This window comes from Delphinus delphis, chromosome 17 (assembly GCF_949987515.2).
Source record: "Delphinus delphis chromosome 17, mDelDel1.2, whole genome shotgun sequence".
Classification (NCBI taxonomy): domain Eukaryota; kingdom Metazoa; phylum Chordata; class Mammalia; order Artiodactyla; family Delphinidae; genus Delphinus; species Delphinus delphis.
The window spans coordinates 27,838,291-27,864,026 of record NC_082699.1 but is presented as its reverse complement, the minus strand read 5'-3'; the positions used below and the strand labels follow the sequence as shown (position 1 = coordinate 27,864,026).

At 36.5% G+C, this 25,736-nt stretch overlaps 1 protein-coding gene across 4 annotated transcripts in view; it reads right to left on the bottom strand.

Moving 5' to 3' along the window:
* Positions 1-591: 591 nt before the first annotated feature.
* Positions 592-25,736, bottom strand: part of RALYL (RALY RNA binding protein like) — an 831,637-nt gene continuing 806,492 nt past the window's right edge. For all 4 annotated transcript variants that reach the window (XM_059994834.1, XM_069541562.1, XM_059994831.1 and 1 more), the window contains one exon: positions 592-1,537. In XM_059994834.1, coding sequence (XP_059850817.1) covers positions 1,520-1,537 — 18 coding nt within the window. In that variant the 3' untranslated portion in view covers positions 592-1,519. The remainder of the gene's footprint in view (positions 1,538-25,736) is intronic.

Genomic DNA, 25,736 nt, shown 5'->3' with positions numbered 1-25,736 from the left:
GTATAAGATTTCGTTAGCTTATATTTGAAAGTCATAGAGAAAGAAGATAAATCGCCTTAAAGGAATTAAACTAGAAAAATAAGAGAAAACATACAAAGCTGATTTTAGACCCTCAATTTCTTTGAACAAAGGTGGCTTTAAATCTACACAGTGCTCTTGGTGACGCTAAATGTTTTCTCTCTGCTCTTTAATGAAGAGCTGGCAGTCATTTAGTGCAGAGTTTTAGCTGGGCAGAGCTAAAACTATGTTCAGGTAGTTTTGCTTTCTATCCTGAAATATTTTCTTAAAATTCTATATTTGGAGTAAAAAATATGCCTTCTAGAAATATAAACCATAGAGTGCCTTCTTTCATGGACTGAGGGCCATCTGATTTTCAATTACATGACAAATTAATATGTTTCAGAATACAAGTCATTCCATGAAAAGTTAAGGCATAAAGAACATATAATATGCATATTAAAGTTATGCTACTTTCATTATTGCATTGATTTTGTGGCATTACAACTTACTTAAAAATTCAAACCAGGTATTAAAACTAAGTGCACCCCAAAAGAAAGATACACACGAACTTTGTTTTAAAAGAAACAGTATTTATTAAGAAATTATATGCTGAATTCTCCTACAGTCTGTGAAGATGGTTTCTTCCATTTCCACAGCACAAGACAATGGCTAAGGGCATCTGGAAAACACTTGCAATACCAGGGAATGGAGAGTTCCGAGCAATAGGAGATGAACTGAAGTGATGTATGTACTAATTTGAACTTTTGGATCCAAAGACAAGGCAATCATCCCTGCCAATTTAGTTCTTACCAGTATGGGCATTAAAACCTGTCCATGGGATCTCCTACCCAGACTGAAATATTGGGTAGTAATTGGGTCATTTCAGTTCAGTCGAGCAGAGAATGCTCAATTTAATCATAGGGCAAACCAACAGTCCTTTAGCTATTGAATTACATCTGAAATATTTGCATTATTTATTAATAAAAATGGTGCTTATTGAGGGCAGAAATAAAACTTTTCAAGTATTTTATCCTTATGATCTGAAGTACTTTAAACTATAACTTAAAAATAAATTATAAAAACTAGCATAAAATGCATCTTTTCTTACATGACATTGTTGGAAATAAGTTTTAAGTGTATAATTGCAATATCACCTGACTTTTATATATGACCAAAAGTAAAACATGCTAATCATAAAAATAGCTTTTACAAATATACATTTGTATACGGTGTCTCCCTTACCATTCATAAATGTCCTCCACATTTTAAGACTTAAAAAAAAATGTAATTAGCAAAGGGAAAAAACACATTTACAATCTAAACCATAAAAACCTGACAATTATACAGCTTAGAACATAGAAGAAATGGAATTTCTAAAATTGAACAATACTGTCCATTTTATTTGGGTTTTTATAAATTGAACCAAAGATACTATTATGCAGTAAGAAGCCTCCTTTCATATTTCTGGGTGTTGTCACAGTTTCTTTTCTGCTTTTATGACATCATTCATTACTTCAGATCACTTTATCTGTAGAAACTGAGAAAAGAAAAAAAGTATTTTAAAATATAGAGATTTATATTTCATTGCTGATATCATGCATAAATAAATAAGTTGGAATTTAAGACTTAGGAGAAGGATAAAACAAGTCTTAAGTCTTTAGGACAAATACTTTTGAGAAGCTTAAGTTCTCAGATCCTTTGTTGTATACAACACTAAAATTATTTATATTTATAGCATGATATGATTTTTTAAAATCTAGCTAATTTACTGACTGAGATCAACAATTATTTTTCAACCTGAGTTCTTGTCCAGGTCAGAAGAGAACCACTTGAAGTTCTAGGCTAAGGAAAGAGATTTGGGTTGCTCATGAATCTTTGCTGCCCCTAAAGAGTGAACATAGGATATTTTTCCACTGGAAAAGGCTTTGAACAGTGCATTCCTAAGCCTTACGTACCTGGGATAAGAGAAAAAGCCAGTACAGGACTCTGATCTGAGTTATACAACCTTGGTTGCAAAAGAAGAAAGCTAGAGGCAGGAAGGACAGTGGAAGACCCATGGTGCAACCATGAGCCAGAAAACACCATATAAGAGTCAAAATTCAATTGGTTGAAGAATTGAATTGAGAAATTGAATATGAATATGAAGATAAAATAATGCAAGTTTATTTAGATTAGTAGAGAAAGGCATTTATTTATCCTAGAATCCTATTAAGTTCAAGGTCTTTCTATTTAAGTAAAAAATATAATGACACCGATTATCCAACAACTTCAAAGGTTTTTTGCAGTTAGATGGGAAACCTATGTGTATGTCTTATGAACCAAAGACAAGCAAATCAGTTTGGATGGGAGTTGCTGCGAGAAGAACATCGTGCATCAGTTATCAATATTGGGGGAGAAGAATACCTTGCAGTGTTCCTGGTTATCAGTCCCAGGGGAGAAATACAAACATTTTTGTCTTTGTATTTTGGTATCAAAGTTGTCAAGGAAAACCTAACACAGTCAAACGTTGGATGGAACGACACTTTACAGCTCTAATAGTGTGTGCTGGTCCCTATAGATAGCGAGTCTCCCTGGCAGTGGATGGAGGGCAATTGGTCTATGACTATCCCTGTTGCTACTGTAGAAGGACCTGGAACCCACTCTCATGGAGTTTGAAATACTAAAAGATGGAGGTGTCCCTGAGGACCACTGATGTACACATTTAAGCAGGACAAAGGAATACTTATTTAGCTTAAAACAGGGAAAGTATTTCCATACAAGGCTGTAAGGCTGACTGCATGGGCTCTTTATTTCTCAGTAAGAAAGTACTCCAGACTCAAGGCCCATTCTTATGTGGCTGAGTGAGGGCTGACAGATCATATGTACAGGCTACCCTTTCCAATAGTTGCTGATTCCTATGAGTAGCCAGAGAATTAGGTAACTTGACCCTTTATTAAAGTTTTGAGTCCTGTGATATAGAGCTTATGAAAAAGACTGATATGGCAGTTGAGGTGGTGAGAGTTGCTCTGGGTGTCTGCAGCTTCAAGTCACATGACCTACCAAGATCACAGTCGAAAGGAACTCAGTGAACCTGGATGGTATTTTCTCTTCCTTCATGGGTGTGTAACTTTCACACTCAAGAATAGATGTACACCTCAATAATTTTAGTTAACTGGATGTCATCTTCCTTAGTGAGTACATGTCTTTTAATTCTAGGAAGATTTAGAGTTGAACATAAAATGTTTACAAAAACAGAAATCAGAGTACTAATATTTTTGTGTTAAGAAATCTGTGAACATTTGGTACTGTAAACCTGTTATTTCAGATAATTTAGTCTATTAATGTGACAGTCTTATGATTTCAGCTTAGAATATGCAATTAAAAATTGAGACATAAGATTGCAGTTTTGTGATCTGAAATCTTACATCCACATCTTATGTTCATGTGTGATATTAGAAAGTCTAAGAAAACTTTAGGCCATCATATTGATACATGTAACTTACTAGATTTTAAGAATTATCTCATTCTCAGAAAGATTTTATTTGTTAAAACAGACAAATGAAGTACTTAAAAACATGATATATAATATGTAAGAGTTTACAAATGTCATTTACCACATTTAATTAACTAATCAGGGACAATCATTTTTCAAAGGACCCTTAGAAGTACTTTTGTAAAACTTGCTCTACTTATAAATATAATCCTACTAATAAATGCCTAACAATTTTGATTAAAAACTTTCATAAATCAAACAACTAAAAATAACAAAATATGTACCCTTAATAGTCTTCTCTCCAGTCAAAGCATTAAAAAAACTTATATACCCAGGAAAGAAAATTTCATGGGTGAGGCCTAAGTACATTTTGATATTTTGATATTCTTTCTTTCTCTCTCTCTCTCTCTCTCTCACTCACTTTTTGCTTTTCTCCCTCAGTCCCTCTTTCTTTTTCTTCTCCCTCTCTTCTTCCTCATGCAATCTATACTATATCCTTACTGATCCAACATATATGTATTTTTAAAAATGAAAATGTTATTATTTGTGTTCTTTATGTAGTGCCAGGCTGTGTGCATGTATGTGGGAAGAGTAAATTAATCTTTAAAGCACAAAGTCTTGAACTTAATGGTTCAAAGTCAGTGTGCTACTTTTTTGCATGGCGTAAAGGAGACTTTGTACATTTCCTGTATGTGCATACCAAAGATCATCCCTTATCAATGCAAAATGAATACCTTAATAAAGAGAATTAAACTTAGCCTATAGAATGGTACTGACATGCAGACACAAGGCATTGTGGTTTGGGGGTTTTGATGGATAACACCTGTGTGCAGGAAGGAACCGAGGCTCTTTATATGCTTGCATTGCACTCTTTCCTCGAAGGCCTCCATTGATCACATTTTTATTACATATGGAAAATGCTTAAAATGCTGCAGCAGCTGTGTATGTAAAGTTTACTAATCATTGTGTTTCTTCAGGTTAAGTGATGGCAGGTGACATTAATTTAGTATATTCTAACACCATCCTGCTGGTCTCAAAAAAGGTAATGAATGGTTGTTTAGCAATAATCCATTTTGTTAGGAAGAAAAACGCAGCCTGCAGATTTTTTCTGCATATTCCATTACCCCAGTATGATTTCTCCTCAACCCTTCCTTTATTCCTTGATAATAAATGATTACATAAAAATAATTATCCTGGAAAGAAGAAAGGTAGGTTTGGAAATAATTTATTGAAGTCTTACTTCCTTGTCATAAAACTTCAAAGCATTTGCCTATCACTAGTACAAGACAAAAGCTTCATTAACTTTGCACTGTGAAATATGGATACAAGTCATGAATAGAATTCTCCTTATCTAAAAACAACAAAATATATTCACCCTGGGACTTCCCTGGTGGCACAGTGGTTAAGAATCCACCTGCCAATGCAGGGGACACAGGTTCGATCCCTGGTCTGGGAAGAACCCACATGAAGTGGAGCACTAAGCCCATGTGCCACAACTACTGAGTCCACGTGCCACAGCTACTGAAGCCCACGTGCCTAGAGCCCGTGCTCCACAACAAGAGAAGCCACCACAATAAGAAGTCCACGCACCACAACGAAGAGTAGCCCCCACTCGTCACAACTAGAGAAAGCCCACGCACAGAAACGAAGACCCAACGCAGCCAAAAATAAATAAATTTATATAAAAAAAGAAAAAAATATATATATTCACCCTGCTTTCCATAGAACTTGTAGTCTGAGAAAAGACTAGGTGTTTGCTTCTAAAGGCATGGGAGGAAGGAACAACTATGGCTTTCTTGCTGCTTTTTCTCAAAAAAGACAGCCATTTAAGGAGCTGATTGGTTTAGTATAATGTGAAATTAATTGTGCTTTCCTTCTCTTGACTAGTGGGTAATTTATCTTCTGGCTGTATAGGAGCTTGGATGCTTTTAAAATAAATTCTCCTGATGATGAATTCTTTTTCAAGTCTCAATCTCTCCTATTTCTGAAAAACAACAAAAAAAGCCACTCAAATGGGCTTAGTTTGTATTGAACCAAGCAATTTACTTCTATTTTACAAAGATGAAAAAGATAGTATTAATCTACAGGGAAATCACATTTAATTTTAAACCTTATGCATTAATATATTTGAAATAAAATAAGTACAGGAATATATTGAATAAATACACCTTATTTAGAGTTTTACCAAAAAATCCCCATAATACTTTTAAAGAAATATTCTTTCTTTCATGTCAGAAATGCTTCTGGTTATCTTTTTTCTATTTGAGATTTATAACTAATAAATAAATAGATAATCTATATTTCTAAATAGCATCTACAGAGCAAAAAAGGTAAATGAAAATATGTGGGTAATGCAAGCTATATAACATTTTATGGAAAAGCAAGTCTCATGAACAAGAATAATCTATATTTGTTGTCACCATTAATTATGTTTATTGAGTAATTATTCAGCCATTCACTTTTTATAGACAATGTGAATACATTTGGCTTTTACAAATCCCTTATTACAAATGAGATCTAATTCAATTCAATTCAAATTTCTAAATAACATAAACAAATTTCCAGGAGTGACTGTTCATCATAAATTAAAACTTACCTTCTATTAATAAGCTCTTGGGGCCAAAATTGCATAATACTGTAAGGTGAAAGAATCACATAAGAAAATCCATAATGGAATGAAAACCAAGAGGACAGTAACTCACCAGAATGGTACAAATGAAAGCAGCTGCTCTACTATGTGATTCTTGGAGGCTGATAGTCTCCAATCCTGGTGATAGGGGTAGAGTAGGATAACTAAATAGTCAGTTTAGAAATCCCACTGGGGATTCAAGATAGAAAGGGAATTTTAAGGGAGTTTGGGAGACTGTTATAAGCTAATGACCACTCAAGGAAAGAATCCAGTAACCTAGCAACAATCTACACTACCTTGAAGGAAGACCAGGTACATCCAAGCACCAGACACACTCAAGCCACAACCCCTGATAGTTAAAACACAAGACAATAGATATGGCGTCTGAATCTTGTGACATGAAGTCAGACAGTTAATAGTCCTTGAAGAGTAGCACTTCTGCATGTAGTCAAGTCAGAAATATAGGTGGAAGGGGACATTATACCGAAAGCTGAGATGAATTACCATATTTTATTCATAGTATATGTTACCATCCTTTTGCTAATAATATACATGTGATTTAAATAGCACCACGATAGTCCCAGTTAAACCACATAGGGTCAAAGGAGGAACTAATGATGTAAGCATAGACGTCTGCTCAAGAATGTGGAAGAAGGTGATCTTCTCCCCCTCCCCACTTTTGTTTATGAAAATAAAGTCCTCTCAGTCCTTGAGGCAGAGCCCCTACCACCTGCCCACTTGTATTTCTCACAAGCATCTATGTTAATAAACTCACTCTTTGCTTGCCACTTTGCTTCTCACTGAATTCTTTCTTCACCGACACAAAATAACCTGAGCTTCAGTAAATCCTGACACCAGATGAGCAGTTTCAATTAAAATACAGGGGGGTTGAGTCCCCTCCTAAGTCAGGGATCATGGGTTCAAGTCCCAGTATGAGTTTTGGCTGGTTCGAGTCCCACCTGAAAAGGAGTGCAGTTTCACTAGGGTGATGACCATTTAGGGAAGGAGGGTGTGGAAAACAGAGGAGAAAACAAGAGTGTAGTAACCAGCCAGAAATTTGGAAATAAGATGATCAAATTGTTTTCTGAGACTACAACTTGATGATCAAAACTGAACTGATCAGGGCAGAAAATATGCAATGTCACTTAAGACAGGCTGAAGATTTTAGGGTCTCTGAGACTTGATTAGAACATAAATGAAGATTATTAAATCAGCCAAAGGAAAAAAAATATGTTGATCTGAGAGAGACTTGTTTGACACTGCAAGCACAGAAAACCAGGAAAGTCTCAGAGGGCACTTTGGTTGTGCCATTCAGGGGCTGTCCACAGGAGAAGGTGACCAGACCCTGGAAGTGTACTTGGCCCATAATGACAGGTATATTCCTATTACAGACATGGACACATCAGGCAGACTAAGGACATTCAATTAACACTCTGTTCTAAATCATACTTTCCAAGTAGATCTTCTGATTACAATTCTGAGCAGCTTGATTTACTGAAGGAGAATGCTCAGGCCAGAGAACATTGGGCTAGCCTCTCTTTCAGTTAGTCTCCCTATAAATGCATAAACAGATCTTCTGGGTTGATTGGCCAGCCTATACCAGATTGGTTAACATTTGTCTGAGGTACTCTTCCTGTCCCAGCCTGCTGACAAAGACGTTCTGGGAACCTGGGAGGCTAGCCCCAGGTTATGGACTGTGGAGGATGGTAATGAGACCTTGTGGATCTGCTTTGCCAGCTGATCTCTCCTGGTTTTACCAATGCTTGCCATGTGCATTTCAAGGTCAGGCAATACTGATAAAGCTACATGACAAGGAATAGAGGATTTCATCAAATATGAGCAATAAGGAATAATTCAAAAAGACACAAGCACCCCAATGTTCATTTCAGTGCTATTTACAATAACCAGGTAATGGAAGCAACCTAAGTGCCCATTGACGGACGAATGGATAAAGAAGATGTGGTACATATATACAGTGGACTGTTAGCCATAAAACGGAAAGGAATTGGGTCATTTGTAGAGATGTGGATGGACCTAGAGACTGTCATACAGAGTGAAGTAAGTCACAAAGAGATAAACAAATGTTGTATATTAACACATATATGTGGAATCTAGAAAAATGGTACAGATGAACCGGTTTACAAGGCAGAAATAGAGACACAGATGTAGAGAACAAACGTATGGACACCAAGGGGGAAAGGGGGGTGGGTGGGATGAATTGGGAGTTTGGGATTGACATATATACACTAATATGTATAAAATAGATAACTAATGAGAGTCTGCTTTATAGCGCAGGGAACTCTGCTGTACAGTAGAAACTAACACCACATTGTAAAACAACTATACCCCAATTAAAAAAAATTATCTCCTCCTTCTATAGGTGAAGATATTAAGGCACAGACAAGCTGAGTGACATGTCCAGGTAGTTGGTCGAAGCCTTGACTACTTCTGGGATCCTGACTGCTATCAAGAATTCTTTTCGTTACACTGTTGGTTCTCAAACTTTAGTGGGTCTCAGAATTACTGAGTGGATTTGTTAAACTGAGATTGCTGAATTTCTGTTTTTCTAGTGTTGTGGGCTGAATTTTGTGTCTTCTCCAAATTTGTATGTTGAAATTCTAATGCCCAATGTGATCATATTAGGCTGTAGGGCTTTGGGGAAGTTATTTGATCGTGAGATAGAATCCTCAAAAATTGGATTAGTGTCCTCAGAAAAGAGGTCTCGCAGAGTTTCATCACCCCTTCTGCAATGTGAGGACACAGTGAAAAGACATCAGTCTATAAACTAAGAAGTGGGCTCTCACCAGACACCAAACCAGTCAATGCTGTGATCTTGGACTTCCCAGCCTCCAGAACTGTGAGAAATAAATGTTTGTTGTTGATAAGCCACCCAGTCTGTGGTCTATTGTTATAGTAGCCTGAATAGTCTACGACAACTAGGTCTGAAATGAGGCCCAAGAAATTGCATTTCTTTTAAGGCTGTGAGTGATGCTAATCTGGGCATCCTGCTCTTTGAGAACCACTTTGTTTCACTGTTGAGAGGCGTTCCTTGTGGGCCACTCACATTCCTACATGTCTTGCTGAGTGTGCTAACATCACAAAACTGACTATTCTTTCTCAAAGCCCACTTCTCAGAATTATTTATTTGGCTGGCAATCCTGAGAACTGAGGACCGTACTCAGGAATGTACCACATAGTTCTGCAATAAATCTAGTTTCCCTCTGGACAAAGAACAGGTTTGCTTACTGCTTGCTAGGAAATTAGATCTCCTAAACTCAAGGTCTCTCTCCTGCGATGCATGCAAACTCTACCTGGCCTTCCATCTCTGACTTGGGTCTTGGGTCAAGGAAACCAGTGCAGCTATCCTGATACTTGTACTCTCTTGTTGTGAGTAGCAGAGTCTTTTGTTTCAGGAGTCTTCTGTCTTTTATCAGCATCCGTGGAACTAGGGATGTTTAATTTACTAGCTTGTATAGTTATTTTGGTGGGAGTTCTCTGGCTTCAGTTGTCCTAAATACCATCAAACTTATTTAAGTTGGGTGCAACTTGTGACCCAGTCTGTAGTGCACATTAACTATAGTGATTCTTGGCAAGTTATGACTCCACTGGTCAACTGTCTTCTGGACGTATTACCTGGTCACTCTTACTGCTTCTTTCCTATCTCCATCCCATTTTCTCTCTCCTTACTTATTTTTCCCTCTGATTCCTAACAGTTCAGTTTTATAATCCACACCCATTATTCTGCCCTTATTCCCATGTCTTTATCTTATTCTCCATCTCTCTCTCATGACCAAGAGACAAAACCCTAGCTATTTATACTATATTGGATCACAAATATCCAAATCATTAGACTTTGTTATTCCATAACCAAATGGAAAGATGTGAAAACTGGGAAAATCAGTCATTTTCTATAGCATCATTGAATATACTACATAAGTAATGTTCAGATGTTTGGTGTCCTTTCATAAAATGAAGGAAAATACAAAACAATATTATAAAACCATCATAAAAGTAAAAGGAAAAAGAAAACAAAACTAATGTTAATTTAACTTTATTTACCAAATTCAAATAAATTGTGTTCTTACAAATATTATAAAGTGATTGCTAAACTTTTGACATTCACATTTTAGTTTATGACATTGATTGTATAGATACAATATAAAGAGTTTTCAATATTGAACTGAAAATAGCGTGCTAATGTAAAATTACAATTAGAAATGTCATATTCTTTATGGATATTTGGTTTGGGACATGGCTTACTATACATGATTAAAAAATATTTTCAGAGTTAATTACATCATTTTTGTATCTAATTGCTACTATCTCTAACAAATACATTAGTGCAGTAATAGTCTTTACATCTAGACACACAGATAATTTGTATTTCTGGAGTACATTTCATTTAACTGAAATAACAAGTAATATTCAAATAAAAGGGGAATAGTATCTTCTCTTTTGGGTTCATTATAGGAACAATTTGTTTAGTGTGGTAAAGTGCAACAATGTCAGAAGGCATACATTGTCCTCTCTATTGTCACTCCAGAAGCATTAGCAAGTCAGAGTAACAGAGGAGTTAAGCAGGTTACCTAGGATTGTAGAATGATCTTGTCTAACCTCCCAACCAAAGCAACAGGGCTTTCCATTGCTGGTGGGAACATAGTTTTGCCTTGACTAGCTTAGAGGGGTACAGAACTCTTTACCTCACAAGGAATCTTGCTCCATTTGTAGATAATAGTGGTTAGAAGAGAATTTGCTTCGTTGACTCTAAATCTGCTAATTGGCTGAACTATATATTGAGACAAACCTAGAGTGTGGTGACAAATCAGACAGACAGAATTTGAGAGGAATAGAAGTACCAGGAGATTCCCGTCTATGGGACATGGATCCAGGTCATTTCTCCAAAGGTAGTAAGGAAGAGGAAGGCAGAGACCAACTCCAGGGGGAGGTGAACGGTATCAGACAGAACATTAGAGCAGGAATCTGAAGAATAAGATTTTCTTGTTTTGATTCATTTATTCACTTATATTTTGGGACCCCATTTGTTCCCAGGAATAAGGAAGGATCCAGTTGTTAGAATAAACCTAGAGAAACTAATAAGTTTACAGTAAGAGAGACCACAAGAATGTCTTACAGTCTGAAGCATCTGAATTACTTAGCTAAGACTCCCTTGATTTGCCCCAGGTAGAGATTGGGTTTGGGCTATTCTTAGAATCTGGGACTGGGTTAACACTGTGGGTATGGACCACAAGCATCATAATAACTTTTATTTGTATAGTGTGTGAAAGTTTATAAAACACTTTATACATATATTCCCATTTGAGTTTTATGAGAAACCATTGAGGTAGGGTGTTGGGAAGAATCATCCTTATATCAGTCACAAATCCTTGAATCAGGCAGTGAGTATCTTGACTAAATCAAACCCAGTCTGCTTTATTTAAGACCAGTGACTTCTCTAATATTCTGTTCTGTCTAGATGTGAGAACAGTAAGCAGGTAGACTGGGCACATCGTTAATTTTAGCACAGGTGATCTCAACTGAGATGTGAAAATACACTGGTGCTCCTATGATGAGTGGGACAAAAGAGATGGAATTACTGGGAAAGTACTAGGATTTGCATATAACCTCCCACCTGCCTTTCTCTGGATTTTTTTTTTTAAAGTCCTGTCTTGAATTAATTCAAAATCATTTAAATTAAAAACTTGCTTTAGGTATCTGTCTAAAGGAGAGCACAAAATCCTAACCACTAGACCACCAGGGAACTTAGGCCTCTGTCTAAAGGAGACTTTTTATGTTGTAAAAATACACTTGATTAAGAAAAAAGAACATTTAACTTCAGAGTAAAATTATCTAATGTGGGTTACAAGTTTTATTATTTAAAAAGTCTGTGTAAAAATTTAATTGTTTACTACTGAAAAATAATTGCTAAATTATATGATTTACCAGAGCTTGAATGTTCTGTTATACAAAGTATTAAAACATTTCTCTTAATTTTTTCCAGACTGTTCCCTGATACTTTCTGAAGATAATTATAATTGTGTTTTGAGTGTTTTGGGCTCACTGACAATCATATTTGAGTAGCTGAATTGATAAATTATAGTAATTTTATTTGGCACATAACTTGTATTTGATCATACATTGATTTCTGATTTCTCATGCTAATTATACAGTGTCTAACAACCATTAGCTACTCCCAGGGCTGGTAAAGATAATGATAATTTTAGGATAATACTCCAAATTGCTTAAGTTAATTCCAGTGTTAGAAGCCAAATGCTGATTAACGCTAAGATTATTATGAACTTTGAAATTTTACACATTTTACTGTTTTCTACAGTTCTTTGGGTAGTTAGTTTTGATACCACAAGAAGAAATATTTTTAAAATTACTTTATAGATAACTGAAAATGTGATTTAGAATTGATTGGTTTAGAGGCTGAATTTTAAAAGCCATTGGAAATTGTATAGTTAATTCATGACTATTCAGAATATCTGGGGGAAGATTTTCATGGTTATTTAACAATTCTCATTTAATTTAATTAAATTTACTGTATACACCTGTCAAAGAATTAGAAAATAAAATAGCTTCAATTTCAAAATTGAGCAAAATTAATCTGAGAGAGCAAGTGAAATGAAAGAAATAATTATGTTATTATTGTAATAATAAAGCCTTGTTTTATCAGTATATTCGAGAAATACAGTTAATTAAAAAAAAAACTTAAGCTTTGGAATATTATCAGAATACTCTTAACACTCAAATTATGTTGGATGTAATAAAATCCTGAATGACTCAGAGAGATTTCAGAGTCATAGTGCCTTGGATTATTATGATTGTAAAAATTTCCCAGAATTGTAACATGTAGAAGGAATTGGATATTGGACTTTGTCATATCCACTGCTAGTTAGTTTTTGAAATAGGCTTGGGATACCAGCTCACTTACCTCTGTTTTCCTTTTTATATTACAAGAGAATGTAGAATTTAGAAATAGTATCAGTTATATGATCATTCTGATGTGGATAAAGATAAATAAGAGCTGGGAGCATTTTAATTCAATAAATTGATGAAATAATTTAACATAAGCTGAGTTCTCTCTTAGAAAATTTCTGTGAGCAAATCTTTCCCCAAATCAGAAAACAAACTTTTATTTGAAAATATTTTTCCTTTATAATTAGATTCCTCTAGGAAGTCATATTTTATAGACCTGAACAGAATGCTGTATCATCACCTGTTTATCAGATTTGACTTTGCAAATCCACAGAAGACTCAAGATCAACCATTAAACTGTGTTGTGTGCTAAAGAGAAAGGGCACTGTGTCTGCCTGTCTTTCTGTTGTTATCACCTACTCCTGGAGTTTTATTGCTGCATAAACGCTGTGTGGTATTACTTGGCCCATAAATATAATATCTCCTACATTTGCAATGTACATCTGAAATGATAAATGAGTTCTGCAGCATTTTACAAACACTCATCTTAATGAAGAAAAGTCTGAGGCACAAGGAAAGAAAGTCACCTGCCCAGGGTCTAATTGGAGGTGGTAAAAAAATCCAGTCCAGAATCACATTAAGTTGCCCTTACTTGAAGGCTAAATTAAAATAAATACTTGATTTGAAATAACCATCACAGAATAGATGCCCATGTCTGAATGTAGGCAATGACATGCTCTCTGCACAAACCTTCCTCTAAAAAATGTGCGTACTTGGTGGGAGGTGCTGGGGAAATAATGGTGTAGGTGAAATTTTAGACAGAATGTCCCCAAGGATTTTGTTGGTTTGTTCGGGTCTCAGGAGCTACATTTTGCCTAATGGAGTTTTGGGAGATGAGTGCTGGGAAGCCGATAGGGAAGGCACTTATGACATGATTTTGCAAATTCTCTATTTTGCTGCTAACAATATAGGTGAGTAAAAGAACACAGGAGACTGGCTTCTGAGTCACAAAGAAGAATTACAAATATTTACTTATCAGCACATAGCCTTACTACACTTTAAATAAATTTTATTTTAGGGGGTGATGGACAACGTTATTTTGTAACTGGACTTCTATCTCATTTTTTTCTTCTTATAGCACTATCAATGCTTACATACCTATAAAGCAATAATAATAGCTAACAGTTATTGAATATTTTAGTGTGATCATCTCATTGGCTGAACCCATTTGAGCTACGAAAAGGAATAAACAATTTTATCAGAAGAAAATATATCATAAGAAAATACCATACCTCACATAGGGAAAAATTCAATTATATGGGTAAATTTTTTCAACCTAATTTATTTCCAGATATAGTTACTCGATTAATGTTTACAGAGATAGTTCAAAGGAAAATGTCTTTTGCTTTTAGCATCAGTATTTATGGATATAAAATGTGGCCCCAAAGATTAGAAAATGAAATGTATCTTAAATTTTAAAACCTTATAAAATTCTAGGTAAAATTTGAGAATAACTGGTTTCACAGTTATTACTTTTCATATACATACTATGATATTTCAAACTCTTTCTATTCATATTAAAGTTTTCTTTGTAGTAAAGGTTAAGACAAAAATTTTTAAGAGATGATATTGAATATTTTTTACAGGAGCAAAAATTGTTTATTCTTAGCACACAGATAAAATCCAGAAGAATAAGGTGCACTCAAGGTATTTAAATGGAGAAGCTATCCACATGATTAAAAAGACATATCAAATTTTATAAAATTTGGCATACTTTTCTAATGTGAACTAACAAGTCAATCTGCATACAAAATTTCTGCCAATTTCAAGTAGAAAACTGCAAGGTAGATGACTGCAGGAGGGTGATGGCCAATCAGAATGTCATTCAGTCATCATCGCATCAAGCGTGAAGTGCAGGGCAGCACGACTGAGCTCCACGTTTGCAGAATGGTAAACAAACTGCTAAAGGTGTCCAAGACGTTGTTAGGTGGGAAGATGCATGAAAAACATTGACTTGCATCGTGAGAAAATTGTCCCTCTCAGTGTTCTTCCAGTTCTGATTGCATTAAAGAGAAAGTTTCTGCTCATGCTTGTTCTGACATTTCTCTATTACAGTCTATGATATTTTTTAATGAGAGAGAGAGAGAGAGAGAGAGAGAGAGAAGCAGGAACACAAGATTTTTCAACATATAAAAAAAAACAAGCTAAATTTAAAAAATGTTTTGTCTTTTCATTACATTTATTTAAAATATATTTCTTACTTATGAAAAAGGATAACATGGTTTTTCATTTACTGGAATGGACTAAAGTTTAGTTTTAAAGATACATTTATTTTAAATTTAAAAAGATAAGACAATTTAATTTAAAAAATTAAAATACTACCAATGGTTTTATGGCAAAAATCATAAGAGTACAGAACAGATTAAAATCAATAAAATCTGTGAACAGTAATCCATGAAAATATCTAAGGTCACTGGAATCTTACAGACCCTGGTGGAATCTTGATTCTGCCTTTATTATCGAGATGACCTTTGGGAAGTTACTTAACATCTCTAAAATCAAATTACTCATAAAATACCTTCTCCCTAAAGTTATTTTAGAAAATAGATGAAATGATGTATATAAAAAACTCATTATTATTCCTGGAAGAAAGTAAAATATATTGTTTCCTTTTCCTCCTTTTATTTTTTGACTTGGAATGAAATAAAAATCTCTGTGTGTGTGTGTGTGTGTGTGTATGTGTGTGTGTATGTGCATGTATATATTATATCACACTTTTTCAGCTTTCTGCCTTTTTAAAGATAAGCTATTTTTCTACATTTTTGAAACAACTAAGCCCCAAAGATTTCACACCTTGTCCAATTCGCACAGCTTTAAATGACAGCTATAGATGTTACTTCCAGTAGACCACAGGCTAGCAAAGTTTGCTTTTAGGAAATGTTACTGAACATTATTAAAATGTATTCCTAAAAATGTGGCAAGATAGAAAATATCAAAAATGCACAAGGTATCCAGAATACTTAGCAGGTTCCAGTTGATTAGAATTCTTATCACACTTCCAAAGCCCTGAACTTTCATTTTATCTCAGGCTACCCTGGAGCTTGTGATTTTTCTATATTCAGAATCATCCTGGAGACAGTGAAGGTTTGTGAGGGAACATTCTGAGGTAGAGTAGGGCTGATAGTGTGGGCTGGTTTGCATCTGTGAGAGTTTTATTCATGGGAAACAGCCAAACATAGCCCCCTACTGCTTTGATGATGAAGACACATAGTGTGGGAGTGGGTGGTGGGGTGGGGGAAGGGGATGGGGGGGTGGGAGGGTGTGAACTGAAGACGCCCCTTTGCATTTGAAATGCTGCCTGGATAAAAATTTCATATCATTGCAGGAAAATAGATTCAGGGGTTAAGTTTCAGAATATGGGGCAAAGATTATAAAAGGTTGGCACTGTTTAGACAATTTCTTTTCCACTGTGATCCTGTCTGTTGAACTATGAATACAATTGAAACAAGCCATATTTTTCCTTTCTTTCAATTTCTGATTTAATGAAAAGCTTTCATAACTTTTCCCATTTCTTCTTCTGTCACAGATTATTAGAGTCAGTGTAGCTTGAACAGGCATAACATTGGTTCCATCAGAAATACTGCTGTAATGACTTTCTTAGCTTGCTCAAGTACAAGTTTTTTGCATTGATATTTATCAAATGATCAGTCATTTAACTACTTTTAAAATATTTATTCTGAAGTTTTTGAAGTTCACCACACTCAATGTTTTAAAAACTAACAGTAAAAAATCAGTAAAGTTCTATGTATATAACACTTAGTAATGGATCAATTATATTTGGAACATTAAAAATTTCAAGGGAGGAGATTCAAGACTGTGGAAGAGTAAGATGTGGAGATCACCTTCCTCCCCACAAATACATCAGAAATACATCTACATGTGGAACAACTCCTACAGAACACCTACTGAACGCTGGCAGAAGACCTCAGACTTCCCAAAAGGCAAGAAACTCCCCCACGTACCTGGGTAGGGCAAAAGAAAAAAGAAGAAAAAACAGAGACAAAAGAATAGGGATGGAACCTGCACCAGTGAGAGGGAGCTGTGAAGGCGTAAATGTTTCCACACACTAGGAAGCCCCTTTACGGGCGGAGAAGGTGGGTGGTGGAGGAGGGGGAGATTCGAAGCCATGGAGGAGAGCACAGCAACAGGAGTGTGGAGGGCAAAGGGGAGAGATTCCCACACAGAGGAATTCACCAGCCCAAGATGCTTGTCTGCTGGGGGCTGGGAGCTGAGGCTCAGGCTTCGGAGGTCAGATCCCAGGGAGAGGATTGGGGTTGGCTGCGTGAACACAGTCTGAAGGGGGATAGTGAGCCACAGCTAGCCGGAGGGAGTCTGAGAAAAGGTGTGAAGCAGCCGAAGAGGCAAGAGACTTTTTCTTGCCTCTTTGCTTCATGGTGCACAAGGAGAGGGGATAAAGAGCGCCACTTAAAGAAGCTCTAGAGACGGGTGCGAGCAGCAGCTATCAGCGAAGACCCCAGAGACGGGCATGAGATGCTAAGGCTGCTGGTGCAGCCACCAAGAAGCCTGTGTGAAAGCATAGGTCACTGTCCACACCTCCCCTCCTGGGAGCCTGTGCAGCCCACCACTGCCAGGGTCCAGTGATACAGGGAAAGCTTCCCTGGGAGAACACATGGCACACCTCAGGCTGGTGTAACGTCACTCTGGCCTCTGCCACCCCGCACTCCATACCCCTCCTTACCCCCGGCCTGAGTGAGCCAGAGCCCCCTAAGCAGCTGCTCCTTTAACCCTGTCCTGTCTGAAGGAAGAACAGATGCCCTCAGGTGACCTACACAGAGAGGCGGGGCCAAATCCAAAGCTGAACCCCAGGAGCTGTGCGAACAAAGAAGAGAAAGGGAAATTTCTCCCAGCAGCCTCAGGAGCAGTGCATTAAATCTCCACAATCAACTCATGTACCCTGCATCTGTGGAATACATGAGTAGACATGGAATCATACCAAATTGAGGAGGTGGACTTGGGGAGCAACGATATATATATTTTTTTCTTTTTCACTTTTTGTGAGTGTATGCTTCTCTGTGTGATTTTGTCTGCATAGTTTTGCTTTTACCATTTGTCCTATGGTTCTGTCTGTCTGTATTTTTTTGGGTTTCTTTGTTTTTAGCATAGTTTTTAGTGCTAGCTATAATTGGTGGATTTGTTTTTTGGTATGGTTGCATTCTTCTTTCTTTTTATTCTATTACTTAAAAAAATTATTTAATAATTATTTTTTACTTAAATAATATTTTATTTTATCTTCTTATTTCCTTCTTTTTTCTTTTCCCTTTTATTCTGAGCCGTGTGGATGACAGGCTCTTGGTGCTCCAGCCAGGCATCAGGGCTGTGCCTCTGAGGTGGGAGAGCCAAGTTCAGGACATTGGTCCACAAGAGACCCCCAGTTCCACATAATATCAAATGGCAAAAATCTCCCAGAGATCTCCATCTCAAATCCAAGACCCAGCCCCGCTCAATGAACAGCAAGTGACAGAGCTGGACACCCTGTGCCAAACAACTAGAAAGACAGGAACACAACCCCACCCATTACCAGAAAGGCAGCATAAAATCATAAGGCCACAGACACCCCAAAACACACCACCAGACGTGGTCCTGCCCAACAGAAAGACAAGATCCAGGCTTATCCACCAGAACACAGCCACTAGTCCCCTACACCAGGAAGCCTACACAACCCACTGAAAAAACCTTAGCCACTGGGGGCAGACAAAAACAACAAGAACTACAAATGTGCAGCCTGCGAAAAGCAGACTCCAAACACAGTAAGTTAAGCAAAATGAGAAGACAGAGAAACACACAGCAGATGAAGGAACAAGGTAAAAACCCACCAGACCTAACAACTGAAGAGGAAATAGGCAGTTGACCTGAAAAAGAACTCAGAATAATGATAGTAAAGATATACAAAATCTTGGAGATAGAATGGAGAAAATACAAGAAACGTTTAACAAGGACCTAGAAGAACTAAAGACAAAACAAATAGTGATGAACAACACAATAAATGAAATTTAAAATTCTCTAGAAGGGATCAATAGCAGAATAACAGAGCCAGAAAACGGATAAGTGACCTGGAAGATAAAAGAGTGGAAATAACTACTGCACAATAAAAATAATAAAGAATGAAAAGAATTGAGGACATTGTCAGAGACCTCTGGGAAAACATTAAACACAGCAGTATTTGCATTATAGGGGTCACAGAAGAAGAAGAGAAAAAGAAAGGGACTGAGAAAATGTTTGAAGTTATTATAGCTGAAAATTACCCTAATATGGGAAAGGAAATAGTTAATCAAGTCCAGGAAGCACAGAGAATCCCATACAGAATAAATCCAAGGAGAAACAGGCTAAGACACATATTAATCAAAATATCAAAAATTAAACACAGAGAAAAAAAATTAAACCAGAAAGGGAAAAACAACAAATAACACATAAGGGAATCCCCATAAGTTTAACAGCTGATCTTTCAGCAGAAATTCTTCAAGCCAGAAGAGAGTGGCAGGGCATATTTAAGTGATGAAGGGAAAAACCTACAACCAAGATTAATCTACCCAGCAAGGATCTCTTCAGATTTGATGGATAAATTAAAACCCTTACAGACAAGCAATAGCTAAGAGAATTCAGCACCACCAAACCAGCTTTACAACAAGTGCTAAAGGAACTTCTCTAGGCAGGAAACACAAGAGAAGGAAAAGACCTACAATAACAAACTGAAAAAAATTAAGAAAATGGTAATAGGAAAAAAACATATCACTAATTACCTTAAATGTAAATGGATTAAATGCTCCAACCAAAAGACGTAGACTGGTTGAATGGACACAAAAACAAGACCTGTATATATGCTGTCTACAAGAGACCCACTTCAGACCTAGGGACACATACAGATTGAAAGTGAGGGGATGGAAAAAGATATTCCATGCAAATGAAAATCAAAAGAAAGCTGGAGTAGCAAGTCTCATGTCAGACAAAATAGACTTAAAAAATAAAGAGTATTACAAGAGACAAAGAAGGACACTACATAATGATCAAGGGATCAATCCAAGAAAAAGATATAAGAATTGAAAATATTTATGTACCCAACATAGGAGCACCTCAATATATAAGGCAAGTACTAAGAGCCATAAGGGGAAATCAACAGAAAAACAATCATACTAGGGGACTTTAACACCCCACTTTCATCAATGGACAGATCACCCAAAATGAAAATAAATAAAGAAACACAAGTTTTAAATGATAAATTAAACAACATGGACTTAATTGATATCTATAGGACATTCCATCCAAAAACAACAGAATAAACTTTCTTCTCAAGTGCTCATGGAACATTCTCCAGGATGGATCATATCTTGACTCACAAATCAACCCTTGGTAAATGTAAGAAAATTTAAATCATATCAGGTATCTTTTCTGACCACAACACTATGAGAGTAGATATCAGTTACAGGAAAAAATCCAGAAAAACTACAAACACATGGAGGCTAAACAATACAATACTAATAACCAAGAGATCACTGGAGAAATCAAACAGGAAATCAAAAATACCTAGAAACAAATAACAATGAAAACACAACGACCCAAAACCTGTGGGATACAGCAAAAGCAGTTCTCTGAGGGAATTTTATAGCAATACAATCCTACCTTAAGAAACAAGAAACATCTCAATTAATAAACCTTACCTTACACCTAAAACAATTAGAGAAAAAGAACAAAAATACCCCAAGTTAGAAGAAGGAAAGAACTCATAAAGATCAGATAAAATATAAATGAAGAAGAAATGAAGGAAAAAATAGCAAAGATCAATAAAACTATAAGATGACTAACTCTTTGAGAAGATAAACAAAACTGATAAACCATTAGCCAGACTCATCAACAAAAACAGGGAGAAGGGCTTCCCTGGTGGTGCAGTGGTTGAGAGTCCGCCTGCCAAGGCAGGGGGACACTGGTTCGTGCCCCGCTCCGGGAGGATCCCATATGTCGCGGAGCGGCTGGGCCCGTGGGCTATGGCTGCTGGGCCTGCGCGTCCGTACGCAGCGGGGGAGGCCACAACAGTGAGAGGCCCGCGTACCGCAAAAAAAAAAAAAAAAAAAAAAAAAAAAAAACCAGGGAGAAGTCTCAAGTCAACAGAATTAGAAATGAAAAATGAGAAGTAACAACTGACACTCCAGAAATACTAAGGATCATGAGAGATTACTACAAGCAACTATACGCCAATAAAATGGACAACCTGGAAGAAATGGACAAATTCATAGAAATGTACAACCTTCCGAGACTGAACCAGGAAGAAATAGCAACTATGAACAGACCAATCGAAACTGTGATTAAAAATCTTCCAACAAAGCCCATGGCCAGATGTCTTCAGAGGTGAATTCTATCAAATATTTAGAGAAGAAATAACACCTATACTTCTCAAGTTCTTCCAAAATAGAGCAGAGGGAGGACCACACCCAAACTCATTCGACAAGGCCGCCATCACACTGACACCAAAACTAGACAAAGATGTCACAAAGAAAGAAAAATACAGGCCAATAACACTGATGAACATGGATGCAAAAATGCTTAACAAAATACTAGCAAAAAGAGTCCAACAGCCCATTAAAAGGATCATTCACCATGATCAAGTGAGGTTTATTCCAGGAATGCAAGGATTCTTCAATATATGCAAATAAATCAATGTGATACACTTTATTAACAAATTGAAGGAGAAAAACCATATGATCATCTCAATAGATGCAGAGAAAGCTTTCAACAATATTCAACACGCATTTATGATAAAAAAAAGCATCCAGAAAATAGGCATAGAGTGAACTTTCCTCAACATAATAAAGGCCATATATGACAAACTCACAGCCAACCTCATCCTGAATGGTGACAAATTGAAACCATTTCCACAAAGATCAGGAACAAGACAAGGTTACCCACTCTCACCATTATTATTCAAGATAGTTTTGGAAGTTTTAGCCACAGCAATCAGAGAAGAAAAAGAAATGAAAGGAATCCAAATTGAAAAAGAAGAAGTAAAGCTGTCACTGTTTGCAGATGACATGATATTGTACACAGAGAATCCTAAAGATGCTACCAGAAAAATACTAGAGCTAATCAATGAATTTGGTAAAGTAGCAGGGTACAAAATTAGTGCACAGAAATCTCTTGCATTCCTATACAGTAATGATGAAAAATCCAAAACTGAAATTAAGGAAACACTTCTATTTACCACTGCAACAAAAATAATAAAATATCTAGGAATACACCTACCTAAGTAGACAAAAGAACTGTATGCAGTAAACTATAAGACACTGATGAAAGAAATTAAAGATGATACAAAGATATGGAGAGATATACCATGTTCTTGGATTGGAAGAGTCAACATTGTGAAAATGACTCTACTACCCAAAACAATCTACAGATTCAATGCAATCCCTATCAAACTACCACTGGCATTTTTCACAGAACTAGAACAAAATATTTCACAATTTGTATGGAAACACAAAAGACCCCAAATAGCCAAAGCAATCTTGAGAAAGAAAAACGGAGCTGGAGGAATCAGGCTCCCTGACCTCAGACTATACTACAAATCTTCAGTAATCAAGACAGTATGGTACTGGCACAAAAACAGAAATATAGATCAATAGAAGAAGATAGAAAGCCCAGAGATAAATCCATGCACTCATGGTAACCTTATCTTTGGTAAAAGAGGCAAGAATATACAGTGGAGAAAAGACAGCCTCCTCAATAAGTGGTGCTGGAGAAACTGGACAGCTACATGTAAGAGAATGAAATTAGAACACTCCCTAACACCATACACAAAAATCAACTTAAAATGGATTAGAGACCTAAATGTAAGACCAGACACTATAAAACTCCTAGAGGAAAATATAGGAAGAATACTCTTTGACATAAATCACAGAAAGATCTTTTTTGATCCACCTGCTAGAGTAATGGAAATGAAAACAAAAATAAACCAATGGGACCTAATTAATGTTAAAAGATTTTGCACACAAAGGAAACTAAAAGCAAGATGAAAAGACAACCCTCAGAATGGGAGAAAATATTAGTAAATGATTCAACGGACAAAGGATTAATCTCCAAAATATATAAACAGCTCATGCAGCTCAATATCAAAAAATCCAACAACCCAATCCAAAAATGGACAGAAGACCTAAATAGACATTTCTCCAAAGAAAATATACAGATGGCCAAGAAGCATAAGAAAAGCTGCTCAACATAACTAATTATTAGAGAAATGCAAATCAAAACTAAAATGAGGTATCACCTGACAGCCGTTAGAATGGGCATCATCAGAATATCTACAAACAACAAATGCTGGGGAGGGTGTGGAGAAAAGGGAACCCTCTTGCACTGTTGTTGGGAATGTAAATTGATACAGCCACTATGGAGAACAGTATGGAGGTTCCTTAAAAAACTGAAAATAGAATTACCATATGACCCAGCAATCCCACCACTGGGCATATACCTAAGGAAAAGCATATTTCAAAAAGACACATGCACCTTAATGTTCATTGCAGCACTATTTACAATAGGCAGCACATGGAAGCAACCTAAATGCCAATCAACAGATGAATGGATAAAGATGTTGTGGTACATATATACAATGGAATATTACTCAGCCATAAAAAGGAATGAAATTGGGTCATTTGTAGAGATGTGGATAGATCTAGAGACTGTCATACAGAGTGAAGTAAGTCAGAAAGAGAAAAGCAAATCTCGTATATTAATGCATATCTGTGGAATGGAGAAAAATGGTACACATGTACCAGGTTTGCAGGGCAGAAAATGAGACACAGATGCAGAGAAGAAATATATGGACACCAAGGGGGGAGAGTGGTGGGGGGCCAGTGGCAGTGTGATGAACTGGGAGATTGGGATTAACATGTATCCACTGATGTGTATAAAATGGGTGACTAACAAAAACCTGCTGTATAAAAAAATAAATAAGATATATTTCAAAAAAGAAAAAAAGAATTAACGCCCTTAAAAAAAAAAGAATGATATGCCATATGCACTTGATTTTCATTTTGCATTATATTGACATTTTTTTAAAGTAATAAAAATCTGATAGTCTAAGAAAAAAAAAAAAGAACTGTGTTCCCCAACCCCTGGGCCATGGACTAATACTGTTCTGTGGTGTGTTAAGAACTGAGCCACACAGCAGGAGGTGAGCGGCGGGTGAGGCAGCAAATCTTCATCTGTATTTACAGCTGCTCCCCATTGCTCACAGTACTGTCTGAGCTCCGCCTCCTGTAAAATCAGTGGTGGCATTAGATTCTCATAGAAATGAGAATCCTACTCTGAACTGTGCATGCAAGGGATCTAGAATGCGCACTCCTTATGAGAATCTAATGCCTGATGATCTGAGGTGGAGCTGAGGCAGTGATGCTAGCACTCAGGAGTGGCTGCAAATACAGATTATCCTTAGCAGTGTGGTTTGACTACACAGAGACCATAATAAATCAATTGTTTGCAGACTCATATCTAACCCCTATCAGTGAGTGGCAGTGAAAACAAGCTCAGGGCTCCCACTGATTCTGCATTATGGTAAGTTGTATAATTAATTCATTATATATTATAATGTAATAATAATAGAAATAAAGTGAACAATAAAAGTAATGCACTTGAATCATCCCTAAACCAACCCTCCCGCCCTGGTCTGTGGAAAAACTGTCTTCCACAAAACCAGTCCTTAGTGCCAGAAAGGTTGGGGACCGCTTTTATAGAATATAGGAAGTATTACTAACATACAGATTTGGAAGAATAAAATGATGATAATTTTAAAAAAATTTTAATATTCATTTAATATTAGTGCCAGAAAATTCAAGGAATATATTAATATTGTGTGAGGGATCCAACAATCATTATTTAATAAGATGAAATGAATTACTTCTATGTTCATTCTTTGTATATAAAGATAGGTAGGTAGGGCTTCCCTGGTGGTGCAGTGGTTGGGAGTCCACCTGCCAATGCAGGGGACACAGGTTCGTGCCCCAGTCCGGGAAGATCCCACATGCCGTGGAGCGGCTGGGCCCATGAGCCATGGCTGCTGAGCCTGCGTGTCCAGAGCCTGTGCTCCACAACGGGAGAGACCACAACAGTGAGAGGCCCACGCACCACCAAAAAAAAAAAAAAAAGGATAGGTAGGTAAAGGTTAAGACACTTATTTTCACCTGGTTGTTAAACAAATGCAGTGAACATGCTCACATGAAATTCAGTGTCTGGAATCTTCACTGGCACACAATTTTCCATTTAAAAACAGTAAACAGTGAAAAAGCACCAGAGAATTTAATGGAATACATGTAGATATGCTGTGGTGCACATAGGCAGTCTTAGAAACCAGGAAGTGAATATAGACAAAGTCTGGTTAAAATGTTATGACTCTAAATTATATATCCATGGTTACAGTGCCATTTAAAAAAAATTCCCTTTACAAAAATGCAATTTATAGTCTTTATGTTTCCCCTAAACTGGAGGTAATTCTAGTTAAAATGATCCTTTAAAAGTCAAATGAAGCAAATCTACACCTACTAGGCAATCAGTGAATTATTTATTTCTCATGAGTGGCTGACAGAAAAATGGAAACATTTTAACAAATATATAATAAATTTTGCTGAGCATATTCATAAACATATGTGTTTACATATTTCAGAA